A 23,115-nucleotide genomic window follows, 5' to 3' on the forward strand; every position below is an offset into this window, starting at 1 on the left:
CTAACACATATTACCTGAGTGCTATTTTTATATAAATGCAAGTCTTTTTATTTCTAATTAGGTATGGGATACAAAAATTCATTTTTCATTGCAAATTACCATTTTTAATTACTGACCTTTTAAAAAAGACTGATAAAATTAAAAAAGTTACAAATTTAATTCTTTTTTAACCATATGCATATTACTCTTCAGGGAAATTTTAATGGGACATACATCTTGGTTTAAAGTTATGGGGCCGCGCGGGATTAGATGAGCGGTCTCTGGCGCTGCAGTCATGGACCCTGCGGCTGGTTCCGGCGGAGGTTCGAGTCCTCCCTCGGGCATGGGTGTGTGTGTTTGTCCTTACGATAATTCAGATTAGGTAATGTGTAAGCTTAGGGACTCATGACCTTAGCAGTTAAGTCCCATATGATTTTAAAAAAAATGTATGGGAGGTCCAGAAATGGAACCCGTGCCTTACAAGTGGCAGGTGAGCATTCTACCAGGTAGTCACACGACATATCTAGGAACTTTGGCCTTCCTTAACTGTGTTAAAGTCGACCCGAAAACTTCAAAATTAATTTTATCGAGAAATTTAGAGAGTTTCATTGAACTGCTTTTGTTGGTGTAATTTGGGCTCTGAACTTCAAGCAATCCGATTGCCCTTGTTTGTAAAGCATTTCACGGATCGAATAGTGTCTTGAGGAGTAGTTATAAGACAGGCATCAACAAAAGTATTACAAGGAGAATGTAATGTCAGGTGACTTTGAAGGAATTAGGTACGAAAACAAGAGGCTATAAGTAGCAGATTAGTCTCTCTATTTGGGGTAGAAAATAACTGTTAATGGCCGAAACAGAGAGTAAATAAAATTTACACTGGCTCTAGAAAATGAGGCCATTTTTAAAATGTAATTTAAATTTAAACATTAGACTTGCTCAGAGGTTAACGTGGACGATAAAGAGTTCAAAACAAGAAGAGAGTAGAAGCTTTCGAAACGTGATACTACAGAATATTGCTGATTAGATGAGCAGATCGAGTAACTAATGAAGAGGTTCTGAATCGCACTGGAGCAAAAACAAATTTACGGCAGAACTGGACTAATTGAAGGGATCGGTTGATGGGACACGTCCAGAGCCATAAAATAAATGTTAATTTGATAGTGGAGGGACGTGCGTGTGTGTGTGTGTGTGTGTGTGTGTGTGTGTGTGTGTGTGTGTGTGGGTGTGGGTGGGTGGGTGGGTGGGTGTGTGTGTGTTTGTGTAGGAGGGAGGGGGTTAATGTTTTAGGAGACCAAGGGATGAAAACAGGAAGCGGGTACGAATGAACAAACGTTACACCAGTTACCCTACTATCAGTAGTTATTGGGAGAGGAAGAGGCTTGCATAGGATACGGTAGCGTGCAGAGCTGCATCAAACGAGCCTTCGGACTGAAGACTACAGCAAATAATCACTCCGCTAGAGAGCGTGAATTCAAAAGAAAACTAGTAAACTTCGTACAGATGTGTATCATTTTCCTTCACATACTACATTCGTGATTGGGTTAGGCATAAACATCGTACTGGGTGAGGACCTTTATTTCTTTGTATCAAATAACGTTTGACTCGGTAAAGATAACTGTAATCGTTTTGCACCTAGACTAATAGTTACCAGTGGCTAATCAAAGAAAGGGAACTGCATTTTCGTAACTTCATTGCCATTTTCAAATGGAGCTATGATTTAATTCTGCGGCAAAGTAGCATATCAATAGGATCTACGACTTCCTTTGATGATGTGCAGTCACTATTACCGTCAAGTCATATGTGAGAATATCGTACTACTTTTACGTTAGTTTTAGTAGCTGCGCCAAGTTTTCTCTACTCTCCATGAAACCTTACGATGCAAGGTTGAGATGAAAGTGAATTCTTAAGTGTAAGACTTTACAAGCCCTTAATTTTTATTGTTACAAAAATTTATTCAGCCTTTTCACAACTTTGTGAAGTCTCTTTTGGCTCTATGAAATAGCTTTCCGTGGGAACGAAAATATCACATATCGGTTGTCCCGGTTCGATTCCATGGTGAGTGTAGTGTATTTCTATGAGACATGTCATTTTAATGGCTGCTGCAATAGCACAAAACTCCCCACATTCGACGTATTATGTTCCCAAAATCTCACCTCCGTTGACGAAGTAGCTCAGATTCTCCTGCGCGATAGCGATAGACACGAAAGAAGTCACCGAGCAAGGTGACGCGGTCAATGCCTCACGGAACTCGTATTTGTGAGAACGACGGTTAAAATCCGCTTCCGGCCATTCAGATTTAGGCTTTCAGTGATCTCCGTAAATCGCTCCAAGAGAATCACGGTATTGTTTCTTTGAAAGAGAACAGCCGATTTTCCTTCCGAAACCTTGAAACATTCCGAGATTTTGCTCCACGTATAATGACCTCGATTTTCTAAATAATTAAAATAAACTGAAATGAAAATAGTCATCGTTCTTAATTCTGTGCAGGTACGCCTGTGAACCACTTAACACTGAATTGAAGTGATTTCCAATTGAGATTGGCAGAATTATTTCAATGTAACCGTCGCCTCGGACTACCTTCTTCGCCAGGTACTAACGAGAATACTTCTTCACACTTCTTCAAACGCATAAAGACGATTACCTGTCGCGTCCGTTAACCAATATTAGGATAGATGATAGCTGTACCGTTGCAGTCAAATACAGCCTGGCCTCGTAACACCGACGTCGTGTGGTGTTTTCTCGACCGATATGTACCTCACGTCAACAAAGGTCGTCCTACCGTCCTCTGTTATCTCTGACTCCAGCATATCGACACCCCTCTTCGACTGCAGAGCCTTATATACCGCACGCAACGTGGAGGGCTCAATTCAGTATCCACTCTGCATCAGCTATCAGACGAACATGGACACCATGGACCAGAAGCAGTTAGATGACCTCGCCATCGAAAACTTCAGGCAGTACCTCCGGATCAAAAGCGTTCATCCTAATCCGGACTACGGTAGGCCTCAACCACAGTTGCTACATATTTAGAACTAATTTCCAAATATTCCACAGCAGGTATATTTTGAAATTTGTGTGTGCTTTATCGTTTTTGGTGTGTTTAGTTATAATCAACAGTCTTGTGATCACTCAGACGACGTGATTGGATAGACACAACTGTCAGTATAATCGCCTCCTGTGCTTGACCGTGTAAAAATTTAGTATGATTGATTTTTACCTCCGCGTTAACCAACTAGTAGAGCTCATCTTCGGTGACAACGGGAAAATTGTGCCTAACGTGAGTTGGAATCGAAGTCACCTGGACTTTACCACAAGATGCACCATCGAGTATGCTTCCACGACCGACCTAGGCTTTCATAGTCACTAACATTTCTCTCTAATTACGTTACAGAACTGTTTTTTTATTTTTTTATTTTCGTGTGTGAATTTAAATTTAGTGTTCTCACGGGTATTAACGTGCTTTGGGGCTAAGGTACGGGCACACATCTCGGTTTCTTCATCAAACCGCTTCCTCAAACTTGTCGTAGAACCTTTGCTCGCACTGTATCGAAGAAAACAGAGGGAAACGTCCTATGCGCCTGTCGATATTTATGCAAATCTCAGTATGGAAAAATGTTTTCAGTATTGCAACAGGGTAATACCAGTAAACCGCCATTCTTTAAAGAAGCCAACTCCCATGTATAAAACAGTTTCAGATGTGTGATTAGCTTGCAAACGAGTTAATATGTTATATATCTGACGATACGCACTTAAACGAGATATTGGGAAAAGATTGAACTTATGATTCAAATCTATTGGAAGTCGCTAAATGCTCTCTTTATTAAAAACTGGACGAGTAAAGTCTGAGCAGTTTCCGCTCCATTTTAAGGAAAAGCTAGTTCTTTACGGAACCGAATTTTTGTGTAGCATATAACGACATAATTGTGCATTCAGTGACATATGTAGATACTGTCCACAAAGTGTGCTGCAAATAGAGTTAATAATAGAGAAGCACTAAATTAAAACGTCGTGCCTGATGGCTGTACTCCATTTCAAGCAGAAGCTATTTTTTCACGCTTTTAAATGTATACGGCTTCATATCTCCTGGTATAATTTTGCAGTTACATTCAATGAGATATATGAATACTACGAGACCTGTTAAAAAAAATTCGGAATTTTGTCCACAAAACTTTTCTACGCTTATTGTTTACTTATTCAGCATGGTATCCTTCGAAATACACTCGACCACAATTGATACATCGCTCCCTACGCCTTTCCCTCTTCCGAAGTGGTCTTGGCATGTCTATTACTGGATCGCGCGAAGCGCTGTCTGCGAATTTTTTTTATCTCGTCTATCGTTGTAAATCTTCGTCCTTTCAACAGATTTTTCAGTTTTGTGAATTAAAAAAAGTGGCCGCTGGAGCCAGGTCTGGAGAGTACGGAGGATGAAGCGGTACAGAAATTTCGTTTTTTTTTTTTTTGTTCAATAGTCACGCACCAACAGGGATGAATGTGTGGGTGCATTATCGCGATATAAGAGCCATGAATTGTCTAGCCACGTTTCGGGCCGTTTTCTTATTACATTCTCTCGCAGGCGTAGCAACACGTCCCGACAGTAAATCAACGAACAGTTAAAGGGCTTATGTCAATAGTGGTACAAGTCCATTAGTCCACTTATCTGCCTATAATGCTTTTGAAATTAATGATCCAAACAAACAGAAAGAAAGGTTCATCTCTAGCAACACAACTGGTAACAGAACTGCAGATTTTTCAGCGCTCATTTAACTTTAGGACTATGTACCTCAGGATGAACCACAATGGACTTGTACCATTATACAAATAAGCGCTTCACTTTGTCCCTGTATCACGAATTCAGGATGAATGAATCCTTCAAAATAAAAAATAAATAAAAAAAGGTGTTAGTGTGGCTTTGACATTCGTCCTGACCCTACCTGGCAACTCTGACTTGGTCTTGGAGAATCTCTTTCAACCCATTGTGAGGACTGAACCTTGGTCTCAGCATGATAACCGTAGATCCACGTCTCATCAGCAGTTGTGATTCTCTTAAACAACATCTAGATCTCATTTGCGCAATCACAGATTGCGAGGCGAAGATTTTCTGGCGTTGAGTCATGAGCCGAGGGAAGAAGTTGGCGGCAACAGGGAAGAACTTGGCGGCAACATGATACATTCCAAGATGTTGAGGAAATGTGAAATGTGATATTCTTCTACAGTCTCTCGGACAGTCAGTCTTCGAGTGGTGCGCACAATGTCGTTGACGTTCCTGACACGAGTGTCGTCGGTAGACGTCGAAGGGCGTCCTGAACGATCGTCGTCTTTAACTTCCGTCTGGCCATTTTTGAACCGTTTGAACCATTCGTAACACCGAGTATTGGTTAGACACTCAGCGCCGTAGGCTTCCTGCGTCATTTGGAATGTCTCTGTAAACGTTTCATTGACTTTAAAGCAAAATTTAATGCAGATGTGTTGATCCTATAACTGTGCCATCTCGGAATTCGCCAACTGTGTGACACAACATTCAACTAAGTACAGTACTGAACAATGACTGACAAACATATAGCAATAAAATTTCCCGCAGTTAAACGTTAAAACACTGTAGTGTCCAGGGACGCCAACGTTATTTCGCGTCAACGCACCATTTGCGGGAAATTACGAATGTCCCGGAATTTTTTGAACAGACCTCGTATAGGGAAACTGTTATAAATTGAACGTTGTTGTGTTGGAAGTCAGATCTGGAAGTTGGAGAAATCTGTAGAGATTGAATAAGAGTCCCTAACCGTTCTGTTCACCAACCTGTCGTCTTGTGAAGTTGTCTTCTTTCAACAGACCGAGAAAAACACACTGAAAGCTGTGACTGTGACTGTTCCACTAAAATATCACAAATACGTTAGTCATAGCGTGGCCATTATATATTTCAAAACACAGTTATCTCGGTATTTCAGGTAATGAAGATTGATTTATTGTGTCGAGAAGCAGTGTTGATCTTTACGAGATGATTGAGCAACTTTGAAAATTGTCAGAGGCATATTTTATCAGGTGCATACATAGCTTACTGTATCATCTAACCGAGCATTGATGGTCAGTTACTTTTCATTGCCGTTACATTAATTATGTCGAATGCATAATGACTGACCTCTTTATAAAACACGAAGTTGGCGACGACGAGACTATAATAAATACTTTTACATTATGTTGCCGTATCTGTCTTACTGCATAAGTTAATGAGGTGACATAGCACAAAAAGAAATGTGCCAGCAAATAGTCTACTCTTTTCTAAGAGCACAACGTAGATCCTAATACCTTAGGGACCCATTCTACGCCCTTATCACTCTATGTCTGCAGTTCCATGTGGCTCCAGTACATAAGACACTGTGCGGGCGTTTTGACATCAACACAGGACATTAGCGCCAATGTTGGTTCGCTGTTGTTTCGGGACGAAAGACTTTTTTTCCCCGCCCTTCCACAACATTTCATCAGGAATAGTTCGCCATAACCTTATTTCTATCGTAGATTATCCTATTGCGAGAAAAGTTCATTCTATCACACGAGGATTTCGCAATTAAATGCTGTCGTGCTGTTAACATGAGCTGGCGCAAAGACTGGAAACCTTGCATAACAATTCCTTGTCTGCACAATGATATCGTATCATTGGCTCTTTCTCATTACATTTATTTTGACTCCACTGTTCTGGAGCCACAAACGCTGCTGCGAACATAGTCATCAAACCAAATGGACTTTTTGTTAAAAGTAGAGACAGGGTGTCGTTTTTATCCACTCTAGCAGTAATATTCTTACCGCAGATACTAAGCAACAGACCATTACAAAGTTTGGCTCAGACAGGTTTACGCACGGCAATTTAAGACCAACTTTTCTCAGTTATATTGCTTTTTATACCTGTAACCTTTCCTTTACTGGTTAGAGACTCTAGGACGATGATTCTGTCAAATTAGCTGATACTCCTTCATTATCATTAGAAAAGGGACATGCGATCACGAAAATATAAGCTATGTAGCATCTCGCAGTGGGAGCCTTGACGTGGACTGGTGACGAATATAGGCATTCGATTATACCTGTATTCAGTTAACAGCGTTGTACTTCGTCGACTACATTTTTATTACTTTTGTGGAGCCTTCTTAAGAAGTCACTTAACTTAGCGCGTATTTCAACTATCCATTTCATTCCAGTTCACAATTCTCAACCTCTGAGAGTCCTAAAAATTACAGTGGATGGTATGAAGTTGTCTCTTTCATGGATGCATCATTACAATACGTCCATTTCTTAAAGCTCTGTCTTACAAATCAAATGCCCCATTATTGTTTTTAGAACACTGGGCGTTTATAACCGGTCATAAACCATCATAGAAAACATTTCTGCCTTTAATCATTGTTTTTTACGACTTTCTCGTTATTCCGTATTAGAATGTTATTGGGTATATCGTAAAGGAGGTGGTATGCCCTTGCCTTCCTTCGAATTTTGACCCGGCTCGTCCAGTTTGTTAATGAAGTTACCTAATTTTTCCGTCGACTGTAGCAATTACCTTATTTTTATCCCATTTTAGGTATATTGTGCAATATATTTTGCTTTCGATCAGCAAATATATTTCTTAGGGCACGATAAGCCATACAGACGTATACAGATGTATTGCTGTATTGTACGTTAACCGGGGGCCTAGAAATGACGGAGAGGCTCCGTCCCCGCCGCCGCCGCAGTGGTCCACAACCCCACGACGACTACCGCAGTCCACTTCACCCCTCTGCCGCCCCACACCGAACTACTCTTTCAGGGTTACTGTGCGGTTCGGTCCCCGGTGGACCCCCCCCCCCCCCCCCCCCCCGGAGGAAAGTCTCACAACAGACGAGTGGAAACTCTATGTTCGTGTGGTAGAGTAATGGTGGTGTAAGCGCACGTGGAGAACTTGTTTGCGCAGCAGTCGCCGACTTAGTGGAGCTGGGGCGGAATAAGGGGAACCAGCCTGCATTCGCTGGCAGATGGAAAAGCGCCTAAAAACCATCCACAGACTGGCCGGCCCATCGGACCTCGACACAAGTCCGCCAGGCGGATTCGTGCCGGGGACCAGGCGCTCCTTCCCAATCCGGCTAACCAGGAGGGCTACAGATGTTTTAATTATGTGTTGGTGTTGCAATGGTGAATTTTGACATTAATATATGTACAAGTTTCTCGTGCCCTGTAATGCTGAGTGGATTTCCGTGAGTCTTGGCGATAAAACCACGCAGTTCATCCTATTGGATTTATTCACCAATATTTATAAATTTAATTAAACAAAGCGTTGTTTCATATTTGATATTCATTTGGACCCTGTTGTCTTCCATAGCAAGGACAACCCGACGCAAATAAATATTACGTGACATTTGGTGTTAACTCAAATCACGTTGCTTTTGATGTTAGACTATCGTTGCGTCTACCATAACTGTTCTTTATTAGTTTCATTTTAATTATCCTAGTAACCAGAGAGCAATTAACAAAGCCGCAATCAAATTCTTAGATCTCCAGATGGGATAAATCGTAAAAGTAGAAATTAAAGGAAAAAAATATTTTCGTTCCAGATGTCACTAAACGCCAACCCATCTACGGACTGTTGTTGAAAGTAACGATTTTAATTATGAAGTAAGAAGGCCTGCTGACAAGTAATGCCTACGAATGTTTTATGCGAAAGCCCTTAGAGTTTCTTAAATAAAACTTGATTAATATTGTAGTGTCTATATACACTTGCAGCCCCCTGCTGCTGAAGGTCTCTGAGTTGTAGCGTGTAACATAGCAATGTGTAACATAGATATGTCGATGCGTGAGGAACAGAGTACTGTAACCGAGTTTCGAAAGCTAAGAATTCGTGTACATATGGATAATTCTCTCATTCAGTATGGATATTGCCGGTTCACACACGAGTGCTGCGATATGTGCAACAAACTGACCCTTCGGTTCACTATCAAGCTCCATGCAGTCCCGACTTCGCCCCATCTAATATTCTTCTGTTTCCAAATCTTCGAGAATTCCAGTTCGGTAGCAATGAAGCGATGCAAGCAGAGGTGAAGTTGTGGCTCCGTCAACAAAGTCAAACATTCTACAGTGACGGTATCAACAAATTCGTCCCTCGTTGGGAGGAATGAGTTCATTGGCAGGCCCATGTTGAGAAACTAATATGTAAACATAAAGACTAAACATGTAGAATGGTAATTATATTTATTTTACTTAAGAAGCCTTCAAAGTTTCCATATAACAAATCGGCGGCTTTAATTTTTAGCACGTTGTGGTGTCGAAAGAAACAGAGACTGAGTTCACTAAATTATTTCTTCGTTAAGGCCTGTTATTTCAGATCTGTGTTCCTCGCAGTGCTGAAATAACACGTCTTCCTTGCCGTCGTCACTAACTCTTGGGTGGTACGGTGTTTTGAATGTTAGTGGTGGAAAATTTTCACTGCCAGTGCTACGCCGTCAAGGCGAGGAGAGGTAATGGGTACGGTCTTGATCACCACTCTCCTCGTCAGTGATCTGGTTTTAGCTCCATACCTCTCTGCACTGTCTCATGATGTGAATACATGTGACACTGTTGACTGTAACTGTCTGTCGGATGGGTACGTTTAACTCAACGTTTCGTTCAGCATTATTCGAGATTATTAGGCTATGTGAGAGAATTATTGCACAATTTTCTTATCAGCTCATGCATCCACGTTGCTAAAAAATGTTCAAATGTGTGTGAAATCTATAGGACTTAACTGCTAAAGTCATCAGCTTACACACTAAGTAACCTAAATTATCCTAAGGACAAACATATCCACCCATGCCCGAGGGAGGACTCGAACCTCCGCCGGGATCAGCCGCACAATCCATGACTGCAGCGCTCTACACCGGTCGACTAATCCGACGCGGCGATCCACGTTCCTAATGCGAACAATATACAGAAGGCACCAGAAAGGCAACTGTGACCTTGCCGTTGATAGTGGAAGCAAGGCTAAAGAAAAGTCAAAACACATTCGTAGAACCTGGAAAAAGCGTTCGGCAAATGTGAAATAGCGCAAGATCTTAGAGATTCTAACAGAAGTAGGGGTAAGCTGCAGGGAAAGATGGGCAGTATGCAATGTGTTCAAGAGGCAAGAGGGAACAGTAACTGTGCTGCTATTAAAAACGGTGTAAGACAGGGATGTAGTCTTTCACCCCTTCTGATCAGTCTGTACATCAAAGAAGCAATGACGGAAATAAAAGAAATTTTCCGTGGTAAGATTCGCTGATGACACTGCTATCCTCATTATAAGTGAATAAGAATTACAGTGAGTGAACAATCTAATCAGTACAGAGTATAGACTGAGAATAAACCGAATAAAGATGAAAGTAATTAGGTCAACTAGGAGATTAACAACTGCAACAAAAACGAAAGTAATGAGAAATAGTAGAAACAAAAACCAAGAGTAATCTATGATCAGCACTAGTGATAACGAAGGAGGTAAGTTAAGGAATTCTGCTACCTACACAGCTAAAGAACCCATGACGGACGGAGGACATAAAAGGCAGACCAGCATTGCCAAAAAGGGAAGATCCTGAACAAGAGAACTACTGGTACCAAAGGTAGGGCTTAATTTGAGGAGGAAATTTCAGAGAATGTACGTTTGGAGCACGGCATGGCATTTTAGTGAAACATGGACAGTGCGAAACCCCGGAAGAGAAAATCTAAATGGCTCTGAGCAATATGGGACTTAACATCGGAGGTCATCAGTCCCCTAGAACTTAGAACAACTTAAACCTAACTAACCTAAGGACATCACACACATCCATGCCCGAGGCAGGATTCATACCTGCAGCCGTAGCGGTCGCGCGGTTCCAGACTGAAGCACCTAGAACCGCTCGGCCACCCCGACCGGCCTACCGGAAAAGAAAACAATTGGAGTATGTGAGATGTGGTGCTACAAAATCATGTTGAAAATTAGCTAGTAGGGAATGAGGTTCTTAGGAGAATCGGCAAGGAGAGGAATATACGGAAAATACTGACAAGAAGATGGGACAGGCTAGTAGGACATCTGCTAAGACATCAGAAATAATTTCCGTTGTGTTAGACGGACCTGCAGAGGTTAAGAACTGTAGAGGAAAACAGAGATTGGAATACACAGGGGAAATAATTCAGGACGGCGCGTCCAACTGGTACTCTGAAATGAAGAGGTTGGTGCAGGAAAGGAATTTAGGGCGGGTCGCACCAAACCATTCAGATGAGTGATGACTGAAACAGAAAAGGTAATTTCCAACACCAGGTCTCGCCCCCTCCCTTCCCTGTCATTAGTGTGCAACACAAACCCAATGTTACTCTTTACATGCATCCGTTACACTCACCTACATTCTGAAATAGAGGACGGAAGGAGACCGGCGTGAGCGGAAGAGTAATGTAAAATTGTTAAGGCTTTCGTGACCACTTGTTGACAAACTGCCTGTTGGCTTCTGTCTCGATTTCTTCTGCCAACTGGTTGATGATTTTTCTGACATTTTGTCAGCACTCGTGGCTGGCGCTGTCAAAGCTTCACTCTCCATTGATGGAGGTGGACAGTCCATCACCAGCATTGGAGAGTGAAGCTTTGACAGTGTTTGCCATTTCTGCTAACAAAACGTAAGAAAAATCATCAAATAAGTGTCGGCCGAAGCAACCGAGTGAGAGACGGCAGCAAACGCCCGAATTCACTCTGTGGGATATCGCAGCTAACGGTGTCATACGATATTCACATTTATTACTGAAGTGGAATCTGCCATTCCAAATCTATCACAGGTAATGAAAATAACCGTTAGTTAGCTAATGACGTTGCAGATCACCGGCATCTAATATTCAGTTTTCATCACTTAGTGGACGCAGATTGCACCACATTTATTATACTGTCGGGTTATCTCACCTTCCCGTTGAATGCTTTTCTTTATTTTTATTGCAGCATCGTGTGTGTCCTTCTTCCGGACTCAGGCGGAGTCCACGGACCTGGAATTCTTCGTTCATGAGTTCGTGCACGGGAAGCCGGTGATAGTGATGAAGTGGGACGGAACGGACCCCCAGCTGCCTGCGGTGATGCTCAACTCTCACATGGACGTGGTGCCCGCCGGCGAGGTGAGTGAAGCTCGACGCTACCCTATTGACACGCTGGGCCTGTGACCAACAACCGAGCGCTTACTGACACCGAGACACTGCAATATGTGGTGAAACCCATACTTCTTGGACGCATTTACTTTAATGTAAGTTAATTCTTACAAAGAAGAAAACAGCAATTAGCCACTATTAATACTGCTATTTATTTAGGTAAATAGCTTTGTCACCGGTTTCGAATTTTTGGTGCGTTGTTGCCGTCGAAAATTTCTCGCGATTTTGTTGCGAAGTTGTAAAACACTTCGCCACAGTGGAATAATAAAAATGGAAAACAGACGATAATGTAAATGGTATCTTGAAAATCATGTGACGGTAGTATAGAGAGTACACACGGTGTAAAACGACAGTGCATTGTCATTTGTACTCAGATGAACAGATGTCTGACGTGATAACGGCCGCATGACCAGAATTCATAGACTATGAACGCCGAGTGGTAGTTGGAGTTAGACGCATGAGACATTCGATTTCGGAAACCTTTAACGGAATTCAATAGTTCGAGAGAGTGTGCCGAGAATACCAAATTTCAGCCATAACCTCACACTGCAGACCATGCGGTGGTTGACAGCCTTCACTTAACGACCGGCAGCAGCGGCGTAATCGTAGAGTTCTGAATGCCAACAGACAGGCTACAACGCGTGAAATAACCGCAGAAATCAACGTAGGATGTACGACGAACGTATCCTCAGGACAGTGCCGTGAAATTCTGTGTTAATGGACTGTGGCAGCAGACGACAAACGAGAGTGCCTTTCCTAACAGCAATACATCGCCTGCTGCTTCTGTCCTGTAGTCATGACCGTATCAGTTGGATCCTAGGGGACTGGAAAACCATGGCCTGACCAGATGTGTCCCGATTTCACTTCGTAAGAGCTGGTGGTAGGACTCGAGTTTTGAGTTGACTCCACGGAGCCATGGACCACAGTTGTCAACAAGGCATTGTGCAGTACTGTGGTGGCTACATAATGGTGTGGGCTGTGTTTACATGATGGGATGGACCGGGTCGTGTGGTGCAACTGAACGTATCATTGGACGGATATGGTTATGTTCGCCTACCTGGAAACCGTTTTCAGCCACCCTTTCCCAAACAACGGCGGCATTTTTATGACTGATTTTGCGCCATGACGCCGGGCCACTGTTGTTCGTGATTTACTTGAAGGACGTTCTCGACAATTCGAGAGAATGATTCGGCCACCCAGAGCCCCGACGTGAATGTCATCGGAGATTAATGGAACATATTTGAGAGGTCACCTCGTGTACTCAATCCTGCACTGACAACACTTTTGTAAGTATGGACGGCTGTAACTGGCAGCTTGGCTCAGTATGTCTGCAGGGGACTTCCAACGACTTGCTAAGCCCATGACACGTCGAGTTGCTGCACTACACTGGGAGAACGAAATCCGACACTGCAATAGGACGTACCCTCTGACACTTGTCAAATGGTTAAAATGACTATAAGCACTATGGGACATAATATGTGAGGTCAACAGTCCCCTACACTTAGATCTATTTAAACTTAAATAACCGCCGGCCGGGATGACTGAGCGGTTCTAGGCGCTTCAGTCTGGAAACGCGCGACCGCTACCGTCGCAGGTTTCCTTGGGTTAGTTAGGTTTAAGTAGTTATAAGTTCTAGGGGACTGATGACCTCAGAAGTTAAGTCCCATAGTGCTCAGAGCCATTTCAACCTAACTACCCTAGGACATCACACACATCCATGCCAAAGGCAGGATCGAACCTGCGACCGTAGCAGCAGCGCGGTTCCGTACTGAAGCGCCTAGAACCGCTCGGCCATAGCGGACGGCTGACATTTGTCAGCTCAGTGTATATCAAACAGCAATGAGATGTGTAAAACGCGGTCGCGTGACTTGTATTGACCAGTCTTTCCTACCAGAAGTTGGCCGTTCACCGAAACAGGTAGTAAATAAACATATTGTTCCAATGTAGCCTCGTTTTACGATTTAACTGAAACAGATATTTGCTGCTGACAATAACAAACACTTGAAAATTCCTTTGGAAAGACTACAACAGAAGTAATTGTGGTTACATTGCTTGGACAACCAACAGTGATATCTAATCCGAAGCTCACAGCGATCTCTACACGCTCTGGATGTCTAACTCCAGTCGTCTGAACGTTCCGGCCAAACATGCTTCTATTTCGTTTCTTGACTAATCGGAACATAGCTGCCACAAAATGTCACGAGAAGGCTAAATGAAACTCCTTTGCCAACTGCTCCGACATCAGCTTACTATATCGCATGTTAATATGAAGGTCATAGCCAGAAGTAAGTATTTCATTCATTATCACGTACAGACCGGCGCAAATTTTTTTGTCTAACCATAACGTGGAGGGGCTACGCAAATGAAAATATTCTGCAGGCACGCTGAAGTTTCGTGCTCTAACACATGAGATCAGAGATAAAAATCCAGGTAGTATAGAGATCTCTGCGCCCTCAGTTAATTCTGTACATCAGCTTTGCATCAGTATGCTCTGAAAGGAACCTAATTGGTATTCGGTCCGGACCGGAAGACTTGCTTTTATTAACTGATTTAAGCTGCTTCACCACTCAAATGGTTCAATTGGCTCTGAGCACTATGGGACATAACATCTGTCATCAGTCCCCTAGAACTTAGAACTACTTAAATCTAACTAACCTAAGGACATTACACACATCCATTCCCGATTCAAGTTCACTACTCAAATGATATTGTAATCAATGTTGGCGGCTGTTTTGATTCGAATTATGGAATATTTCTTCGTCTACTTCGATGAAGTAGTTTCGTAAGGTAGTGTTTAATATCTCTGCTCTAGCAGCACGGTCAATGACAACATTTTTCTTGCTATCGCGTTTTTGTCTCTTGCCGCTAGCGAAAATTACATATGACCAGAATCTCTTTGGATTTTCTGCCAGGTTTCGAGACAAATATTCGTCGTAGAAACTATTACGAACAAGTAGCTTTGAAGTCTACGCTAAATTTCGAGCTTCTGTAAATGATTGCTTGTGTAGGGGTTTCGCGTTCGTTTATATTTGGCACGAGTTTTTCCTTGTTTCGGCAATAGTGTATTTACTTGTTCTGTCCACCATGGGGGATGAGCTCCATCGTTTGTTAATTTATTTGATATAAATCAATTTCTGTCGTTACTATTTCTTTGAATTCAAGCCACATCTCATCTTCTCTTAAATTGCTAATTTGGAAGGAGTGAAGATTGTCTCTCAGGAAGGCAAAAAGCAAATTTTTATCTCCTTTTCTGAATAAATATATTTTTTGCTTATTTTTGGTGGATATGTGTATTAGTGTATTCAGACTCGCTACGACAAACCTGTCTCACTAAGCCCTGTAGCTGTGCTGATTAATAACAGGTGTGGCGGACAAACTATGAATGTAAGCATGCAAACTGGCATGCATTATGTCGTACATGTGCCAGATGTCAGTTTTTTGGAGTGGAATACCATGCCTGTTGCACTTTGTCGCTCAATGCAGGAACAGATAATGCCTTTTGTGGATGACGCTGGAGTTGTTGTCCGATGATCTCCCATACGTTTTCGAATACAGATAGATGTGGTGATCGAGTAGGTAAAGGCAACATGTTGACACTCTGCAGAACATGCTTAGGTTACAACAGCGGTATGTGGACTAACGCTTTTCTGTTCCAAAACACCCCCTAGAATGCTGTTCAAGCATGGCAGCACAGCAGGTCAAATCACCAGATTTACGTACAGATTTGCCGTCAGGGAACGTGGACTAACCACGAGAGTGCATCCCAGACCGTAGCTCCAGTTGGTCTAGCATGCAGATAGGTTGTTGCAGGGCCTCAACCGCCCTTCTTCTGACCAACATACGGACATCTCTGGCACCGAAGCAGAATCACGTTTAATCAGAAAACAGAGATGACCTCCACCCAACCCTCAAATGAGTTCACGCTTGCCAACACTGAAGTCGCAAATGGGTTGTACCGGGCTAAATGGAATGGAGACTACAGTGCACCTAGCACGAAGCTGTCGTTGAAGTAATCCATTTGAACAGTTCGTTGTGTCACTGTCAGGCCAGTTGCTGTTCAACTTGCTGCTGCACATGCAGAACGATGCACCAGAGCTATGCATCGAACACGTTGGTCTTCCCTCTCGTTAGAGCGCTATGGCAGTTCGGAGACTGGTATTCTTGTCACCGCACGCTCCCATGACGACCGCTGCAGCAGTCATGTACGCAGGCCGGAGTGGCCGAGCGGTTCTAGGAGCTACAGTCGGAACCGCGCGACCGCTACGGTCGCAGGTTCCAATCCTGCTTCGGGCATGGATGTGTCTGATATCCTTAGGTCAGTTAGGTTTAAGTAGTTCTAAGTTCTAGGGGACTGATGATCACAGCAGTTAAAGTCCCATACTGCTCAGAGCTATTTGAACCAATCACGTACAATGTATCCCTGCCAAGTGTTTCTGCAGTATCGCAGAAGGAACATCCAGCTTCTCCTAGCCCTATTACACGACCTCGTTAAAACTCAGAGGGGTGTTGATAATGGGATCTTCGTCGCCTTTAAAGCATAGTTGACTAACTTCAACTCATTACGTCCAGTTTGAAAGGAAACTAATATGACTGTTACAGCGTGTGTTTAAAGCAGATATGATTTGCATCCTCTTAGTCAACCGATGCGAAATCTGAATAGCCATCACACCTTCAGGCGTTGAAACATTCCTAACAACTCCCGTTTATGTTGCACAACTCCTGCTTGGTTTTGGTAGTTCGTATCCGCCAGTATGCGTCTGTGAAGTTTGGTATTGTAAAGTAGTGGGTGAGCTGGGTAGAGGGATGATAAAAGATGTAGATGGTGACCAGGACTGGAATACAGCACGCACGTTCCAATGGATGTATGTTGCAGCAGTTGTTCGGGGATGAACAGATTTGCACAGGACGAGGTAGCGCTGACTGTTGCATGAAAGCAATCTTCGGACTGAAGATCATAGAAACATGTAATCCGTATATGGTATCTCACAGTCGAAACTGCACTTCATACGGTTGGAAATAAAATTCTTCATATTCAAATCTAGAAAGATGCATAACTACATAATTATTAATTACTATCTGATTTCAGGGCTTCGGAGTTTTCGTGGAACAGCCAGCAGACATGGACAGGCAATACACTGTACTCTGCCAGTTTGAGAAGGCAACACGGGCGGCTTTCAGTCCTACAAAGACAGTGTTACTCTCCCTCACACGTCGCGGGTGGAAGATTCAGCGGAATTCTTTCTGTGTCCGGACACAACACAAAGTCGTCGGAGTCGTCATGACGGATAACTCGCAGAAAATGGAGGGACTCAACTGGCACAAAATCAGAGCGATAGCCAGAATACACTCGGTCAGGGCCTTGGAATTTCACGAAAGCGTGGAGATCATTAACGGCTACAAGCTAGCGAGTGCCTGTTATCTGGCTCAAGTTGTGCTAACGCTCAAACAAACGGAAAGAGCGATTAAAGAGGCCATATATCGAATGCCAGGGGCGAACACATCTTCAAAGTCTGTATGCAAACTTGCACCCTGAGTCTTGAAGATGGTGGATTGGGGTTGTTAGACTTACACGGCAAGTGTGCTACGCTTTTGATCAAACACACTGAAGCCGTGATTGAAATAGGTTCTTGGAATCCAGCATCAGCATTATTTCATATATTGCGGCGACTGGATGCTACAGTTCAAATCAGCGGCATCCGCTATGTGCTGAACTTCGTGCGTCGGTTTTATCTCGACACCAGCTACAGTGTACGTGGTGACTTGAGAGGGAACAGAATCAGCGACGTCGCTAACGTACTTCTGAAATCTCCAGTCAGGAATAAATGGGAGTTGCGACTACCATAACCCAAGTGGGAAACTGTCAGGAAAATTCTTGTCTCCGATGTTAATGTGTCAAGATTGGCGAGGAAGAGCAAGCAGTAGGCACCCGTTGAGGTGATGGAATTAGACATTTTATACATCACCAAAAGCAAAACGAGGATAATGGAATGTAGTCGAATGAAATCGGGTTATTCTGTGGAAATTAGATTAGGAAATGAGAGGCTTCAAGTAGTAAAGAAGTTTTGCTACTTGGGGAGCAAAATAACTAATGATGGTCGAAATAGAGAGGATATAAACTGTGTACTGGCAATGGCAAGGAAAGCGTTTCTGAAGAAGAGAGGTTTGTTAACATTGAGTGTAGATTTCAGTGTCAGGAAGTCATTTCTGAAAGTATTTGTATGGAGTGTAGCCATGTATGGAAGTGAAACATGGACGATAAATAGTTTGGACAAGAAGAGAATAGAAGCTTTCGAAATGTGGTGCTACAGAAGAATGCTGAAGATTAGATGGGTAGATCACATAACTAATGAGGAGGTATTGAACAGAACTGGGGAGAAGAGGAGTTTGTGGCACAACGTGACTAGAAGATGGGATCGGTTGGTAGGGCATGTTCTGAGGCACCAAGGGATCACCAATTTAGTATTGGAGGGCAGCGTAGAGGGTAAAAATCGTAGAGGGAGACCAAGAGATGAATACACTAAACAGATTCAGAAGGATGTAGGTTGCAGTAGGTACTGGGAGATGAAGAAGCTTGCACAGGATAGAGTAGCATGGGGATTCACATCAAACCAGTCTCTGGACTGAAGACCACAGCAACAACAATGATAGACATGATGGTATATTTCAGTAAAAAGTGGTTGAAGGCACGCCTAGAGATGCCGCCGATGGGCTGCTGAGGCAAACGTCTAACCGGGTCAGAAGCTGCCTGCAGAAGAGAGCGGACGGTGTGTCCGCCCCCGGCGGCTGGCCGCGGTTCCACCCCCACGTGACCACCTTAGAACCGACTATTGAACAGCTAAATTGTAAACGCGCGGTTCGTTAGCGTTACCTCGTCAACAACACGTGAGTTTAGCTGCTGATTGTTCAACACGTGAGTTTCGAAGTGGTTCTGTCCGGTATAATGCAACGTGATTTACGAGCTAAAACTATCCGCCAGGCAGAAGGCACAGCCGATGATCAATTGAAATATAAAAAAATAAGTTTTTAAATATTAAATCCACTCAGTAATGCCCTCCACTGTACACCGAAGTTCTATCTGTGAGTGTGCGCACAACTTGGTATAAGTTCGTAATTTGCACTATTCCAACAAATTCTAACCTCTATTCAATTCAGCTACTCCGATCAAGTGACCGCGACATGTGTGCGAAAGAGGACACAGTCCAACATCATTTTATCTGCTGCAAATTTCGTATCGTCTGGGACACTACAAGAAACCCCCTGCGATATATAGAGTCGCTAGGAAACCACATCACCGAGTCAAACGCCATCTTATCGCAATGGAACCCCTATCCCAAAACAAAGAAAAATGCGAAGTGTGAGACACACAATTCACCCAGTATTCTCCCTAACAGGCTGATAAATTGAATTTCTCGGTATATTTGTGGAATGAACACGGTAAAGAACATACGCGGAAGAAATATAGCGAAACCTTTGCAGATTTGCTGAAAATACTATTGCAAAAAGCGTGCAGTGATACGGGACAATAACTTATTTGTTTTACTTTTTCTTTTGTGTTCTCTCTTGTCTTTATTCAATGTGATTTCGTGATCTGCTGTGCTGCCCGGAATCCTTATTTACTTTTCTAGATTTTTTCGTTATTTAACACTTTATTGGCAGAACACTGACAGGAAAACAGAGGTACGAAACTTGTCTCAAGAGTATTTTGGACTTCCTTGGTGAGGGGCAACTTCCAATATATGCCTCTCGTAATTTTGGGATAGCCGGCTGGTCTACTGATAAGACTGGAAGAAACTTCAATTTCCTTATTGAAGGTACATTTTATTTCCAATAAGAATGTAACCTCTGGAGGTGAAGATTGTATTCGAATGTCAGCGAGAATGTCTCCGGCCAGGTTATGCAGTGTCGTATTCAACATTTCCATCAGGAAGTTGCGATTTAGAGGACGATTATTTTCTCATCCAAAGCTAAATATTTTCGACAGAGTGCCTCAACAGTGATTATTATTTTTGTACAGAATTCAGTGAATATTTTATTTTTCCGTCTAATAATCAAATAACGAATCAGATTTTAAACTTTTATGATGGAGTGTCAGTTAGTTTGTATGCTGCTAACTGTGTTTTGTTCTTCGCGCTTTATTTTGCTTTAAGAAGAAAACTATGTCAATATATTCGTTTACATATTCGCATTATGAAGATATACATTTTCTGTTTTGCAATGTATCACAAGATTTCAGGTTTAAAAGGGAACTTTCGTCACGACACATGGGCTCTGAGAAACATTTACAATTTTATTTCATACCATTGATTTCTTGATTTCGTTCTTTAATGCTGTAAAGGTGAGAAGATTCTGAATCACCCTTTATTGTAACATGACATTTACTTTTAAATTTAACCAAAGCAGTGGAGTACACCGATGAAGCCACCCTCGAGAAGGTTGAGTGGTTGGTTTAAATGGGGGGAGGGGGGAAAAGGGACCAAACTGCGTGGTCATCGGTCCCTTGTTTCCAGGGAAAGATGAAAACAAAGAAGACGTACCGCACAATAACAGGAGAAAGAAAGAACCAGAAGAACGACCGAAGGACACCAAACACTACAACGGACGAAACAGAACAATAAAACCACAGAGAGACGCAACAAACAAGGAGAAGAGATTAAAAACAAGAAAGCAGGTTACCGAGCCTGAATGACCATGAGAATAAAAAAGGAGAAGCCAGACACTGTGCAACACATTAAAATCTCCACCCTAAAAGCCCTAGGGTGCAAGACACAGAGGGCAAATGACATGCGCTAAAATTCAAATGAAATGATAAAACCCACCCTCACTAATAAAACGTAAAACTGAGGCTGCTGTTGAGGCATTGCCGCCCAACACCGAAGGTAGAGTGCTGGGAAAGTTGAAAGTCAGCCACATAGCGGCTGAAAGTGGGCAGTCCAGCAAGAAGTGGACGACTGTCATTTGGGAGCCACAGCAATACCATTATGGGTCCTCACGACGGAGGAGGTAACTATGTGTGAGCCACATGTGGCCAATGTGGAGCCGACAAAGGACCACTGCTTCCCTCCGAGAAGCCCGCAGGGAAGACTTCCATACATTTGCAATCTCCTTAATGACACGGTTTATTGCGCATACTGTTATGCCACTCCGTCTCCTAAAGCCAAAAAACCTTGTGGCATAAGAGAATTCAGAGATGCCCATTTCCAGGAGTGGTTTCCGCATAGTCTGTTTGGCCAGCCTGTTAGCAGGTTTGTTGCCTGGGATTTCGATGTGCCCTGGGATCCGTACAAACACCATGAACGACTGGACCGTTCCATGCAGAGATGGATTCCTGGATGTTCGTTACCAAAGGACGGCTAGGGAAGCAGGGTCGATAGCTTGTGAGCTGCTCAGGGAGTCAGAACAGAGAAGAAACGACTCACCAGAACAGGAACGGATGTACTGAAGGGCACGAGATATGGCCACAAGCCCTGCAGTTAATACACTGCAGCCAGCGTGCAAGGAATGCTGTTCAATAAGGCCGCTGCGTACACAGGCGAAGCTAACATTATATCATCCGTCGGAACTCGTCAACAATCGAGAGGACGTGACAGCAGAGAGCGGCAGGGTTAACAGAGTCCTTAGGGCCATGCAAAAGGTCCAGACAAATCTTCGGCCGAGGCATACGCTATGAAGATGTACGTGAATGGACCTCAAGTAGAGGTGGTAAAGAAAATGACGCCACTTCGGAGAGAAGGGATCGATGAGAACCCCAATTGTGAGCCCTGACCTGGGCCGCCGATGCGGGAGATGAACTTCCGAAGGTAGGGAAAAGAGACGGTAATTCGGTGGCCCAGGAGAACTATGAATGTGTGCAACACAACTGGCGAGTAGTTCAGCACGTCGGATCCTCAAAGGAGGGACCTCCACTAGGACACTGACACCCAATCATTCTAAAAGCTCCCGTTTTTAGGTGAACGCCACAGTGGTGCACTGAGTCAACGCAATGCTTATGGCGCCGCCCAACCATAAACCAAACTCCTATAGTAAAGGCGGAATTGAACAAGAGCTCTGTAGAGGTGCAGTAGCGTAGAGCGATCTGCACCCCAGTTGGTGTTGCTCAAGCAGTGGAGAACATTGAGGTGCTACCAGCACTCTCGTTTAAGCTGACGAAGGTGAGGTAGCCACGTCAATTCGGTGTCGAAAACCAGTCCTAAGAATCGATATGTTTCCACTACAGTGAGTGGATCGTCATTAATATAAAGTTCAGGTTCTGAATGAACAGCACGACGCCGACAGGGGTGTATGACACACGACTTCGCAGCTGAAAACTGGAAGCCGTTGGCTAGCGCCCGAGACTGCTGCTTGTGAATAGCTCCGTGTAGGTGCCGTTCTGCAACAGCAGAACTGGAGGAGCAATACGAAATGCAGAAGTCATCCGCATGCAGAGAAGGTGAGGGCAACGGCCCTCCTGCTGCTGTTAGGCCGTTAATGGCAACTAAAAATATACACTCAATTCAGAGCCCTGCAGAACGCCATTTCCCTGAATACGGGGGGAACTATGGGAGGCATCAACTTGGACATGGAAAGTACGGAGCGACAGGAAGTTTTTGACAAAAATTGGGAGTGGACCACGGAGACCACACTCCTACAATGTGGCAAGGATGTGATGTCGCCAGGTTGTATGCTTTACATAAGTCAGAAAACATGACATCCAGGTGTTGGCGCCTGGAAAAGGCAGACTCAAAGAACACAAGATTATCTGTGGTAGAGCAACCCAGGTGGAAGCCGCCCTGACCTGGAGCCAGCAGGCCATGTGACTCCAGGACCCAACCCAACCACCACCACACCATACATTCCAGCTTCTTACAAAGAATATTGGTGAGGCTGATGGGACGATAGCTGCCAACATAAGCGGATTTTTAGCACTGGAATGATTGTGCTCTCCCGTCATTGCAATGGAAAGACGCCATCGCATCAGATCCGGTTGAAGATGACAAGGAGATGTGACTTGCAGTCAGACGAAAGATCATTGATCATCTGACT

At 43.5% G+C, this 23,115-nt stretch overlaps 1 protein-coding gene across 1 annotated transcript in view; it reads left to right on the forward strand.

The window, feature by feature from the left end:
- The first annotated feature begins 2,831 nt into the window (after positions 1-2,831).
- LOC126278226 (aminoacylase-1-like) overlaps positions 2,832-23,115 on the forward strand; it is a 68,715-nt gene continuing 48,431 nt past the window's right edge. Inside the window, exons 1-2 of the mRNA XM_049978206.1 lie at positions 2,832-2,977; positions 11,897-12,066. Of these exons, the coding sequence (XP_049834163.1) occupies positions 2,881-2,977; positions 11,897-12,066 (267 nt within the window). The 5' untranslated portion in view covers positions 2,832-2,880. The remainder of the gene's footprint in view (positions 2,978-11,896; positions 12,067-23,115) is intronic.

The sequence above is a fragment of the Schistocerca gregaria genome, chromosome 6 (assembly GCF_023897955.1).
Source record: "Schistocerca gregaria isolate iqSchGreg1 chromosome 6, iqSchGreg1.2, whole genome shotgun sequence".
NCBI classification, from domain to species: Eukaryota; Metazoa; Arthropoda; class Insecta; order Orthoptera; family Acrididae; genus Schistocerca; species Schistocerca gregaria.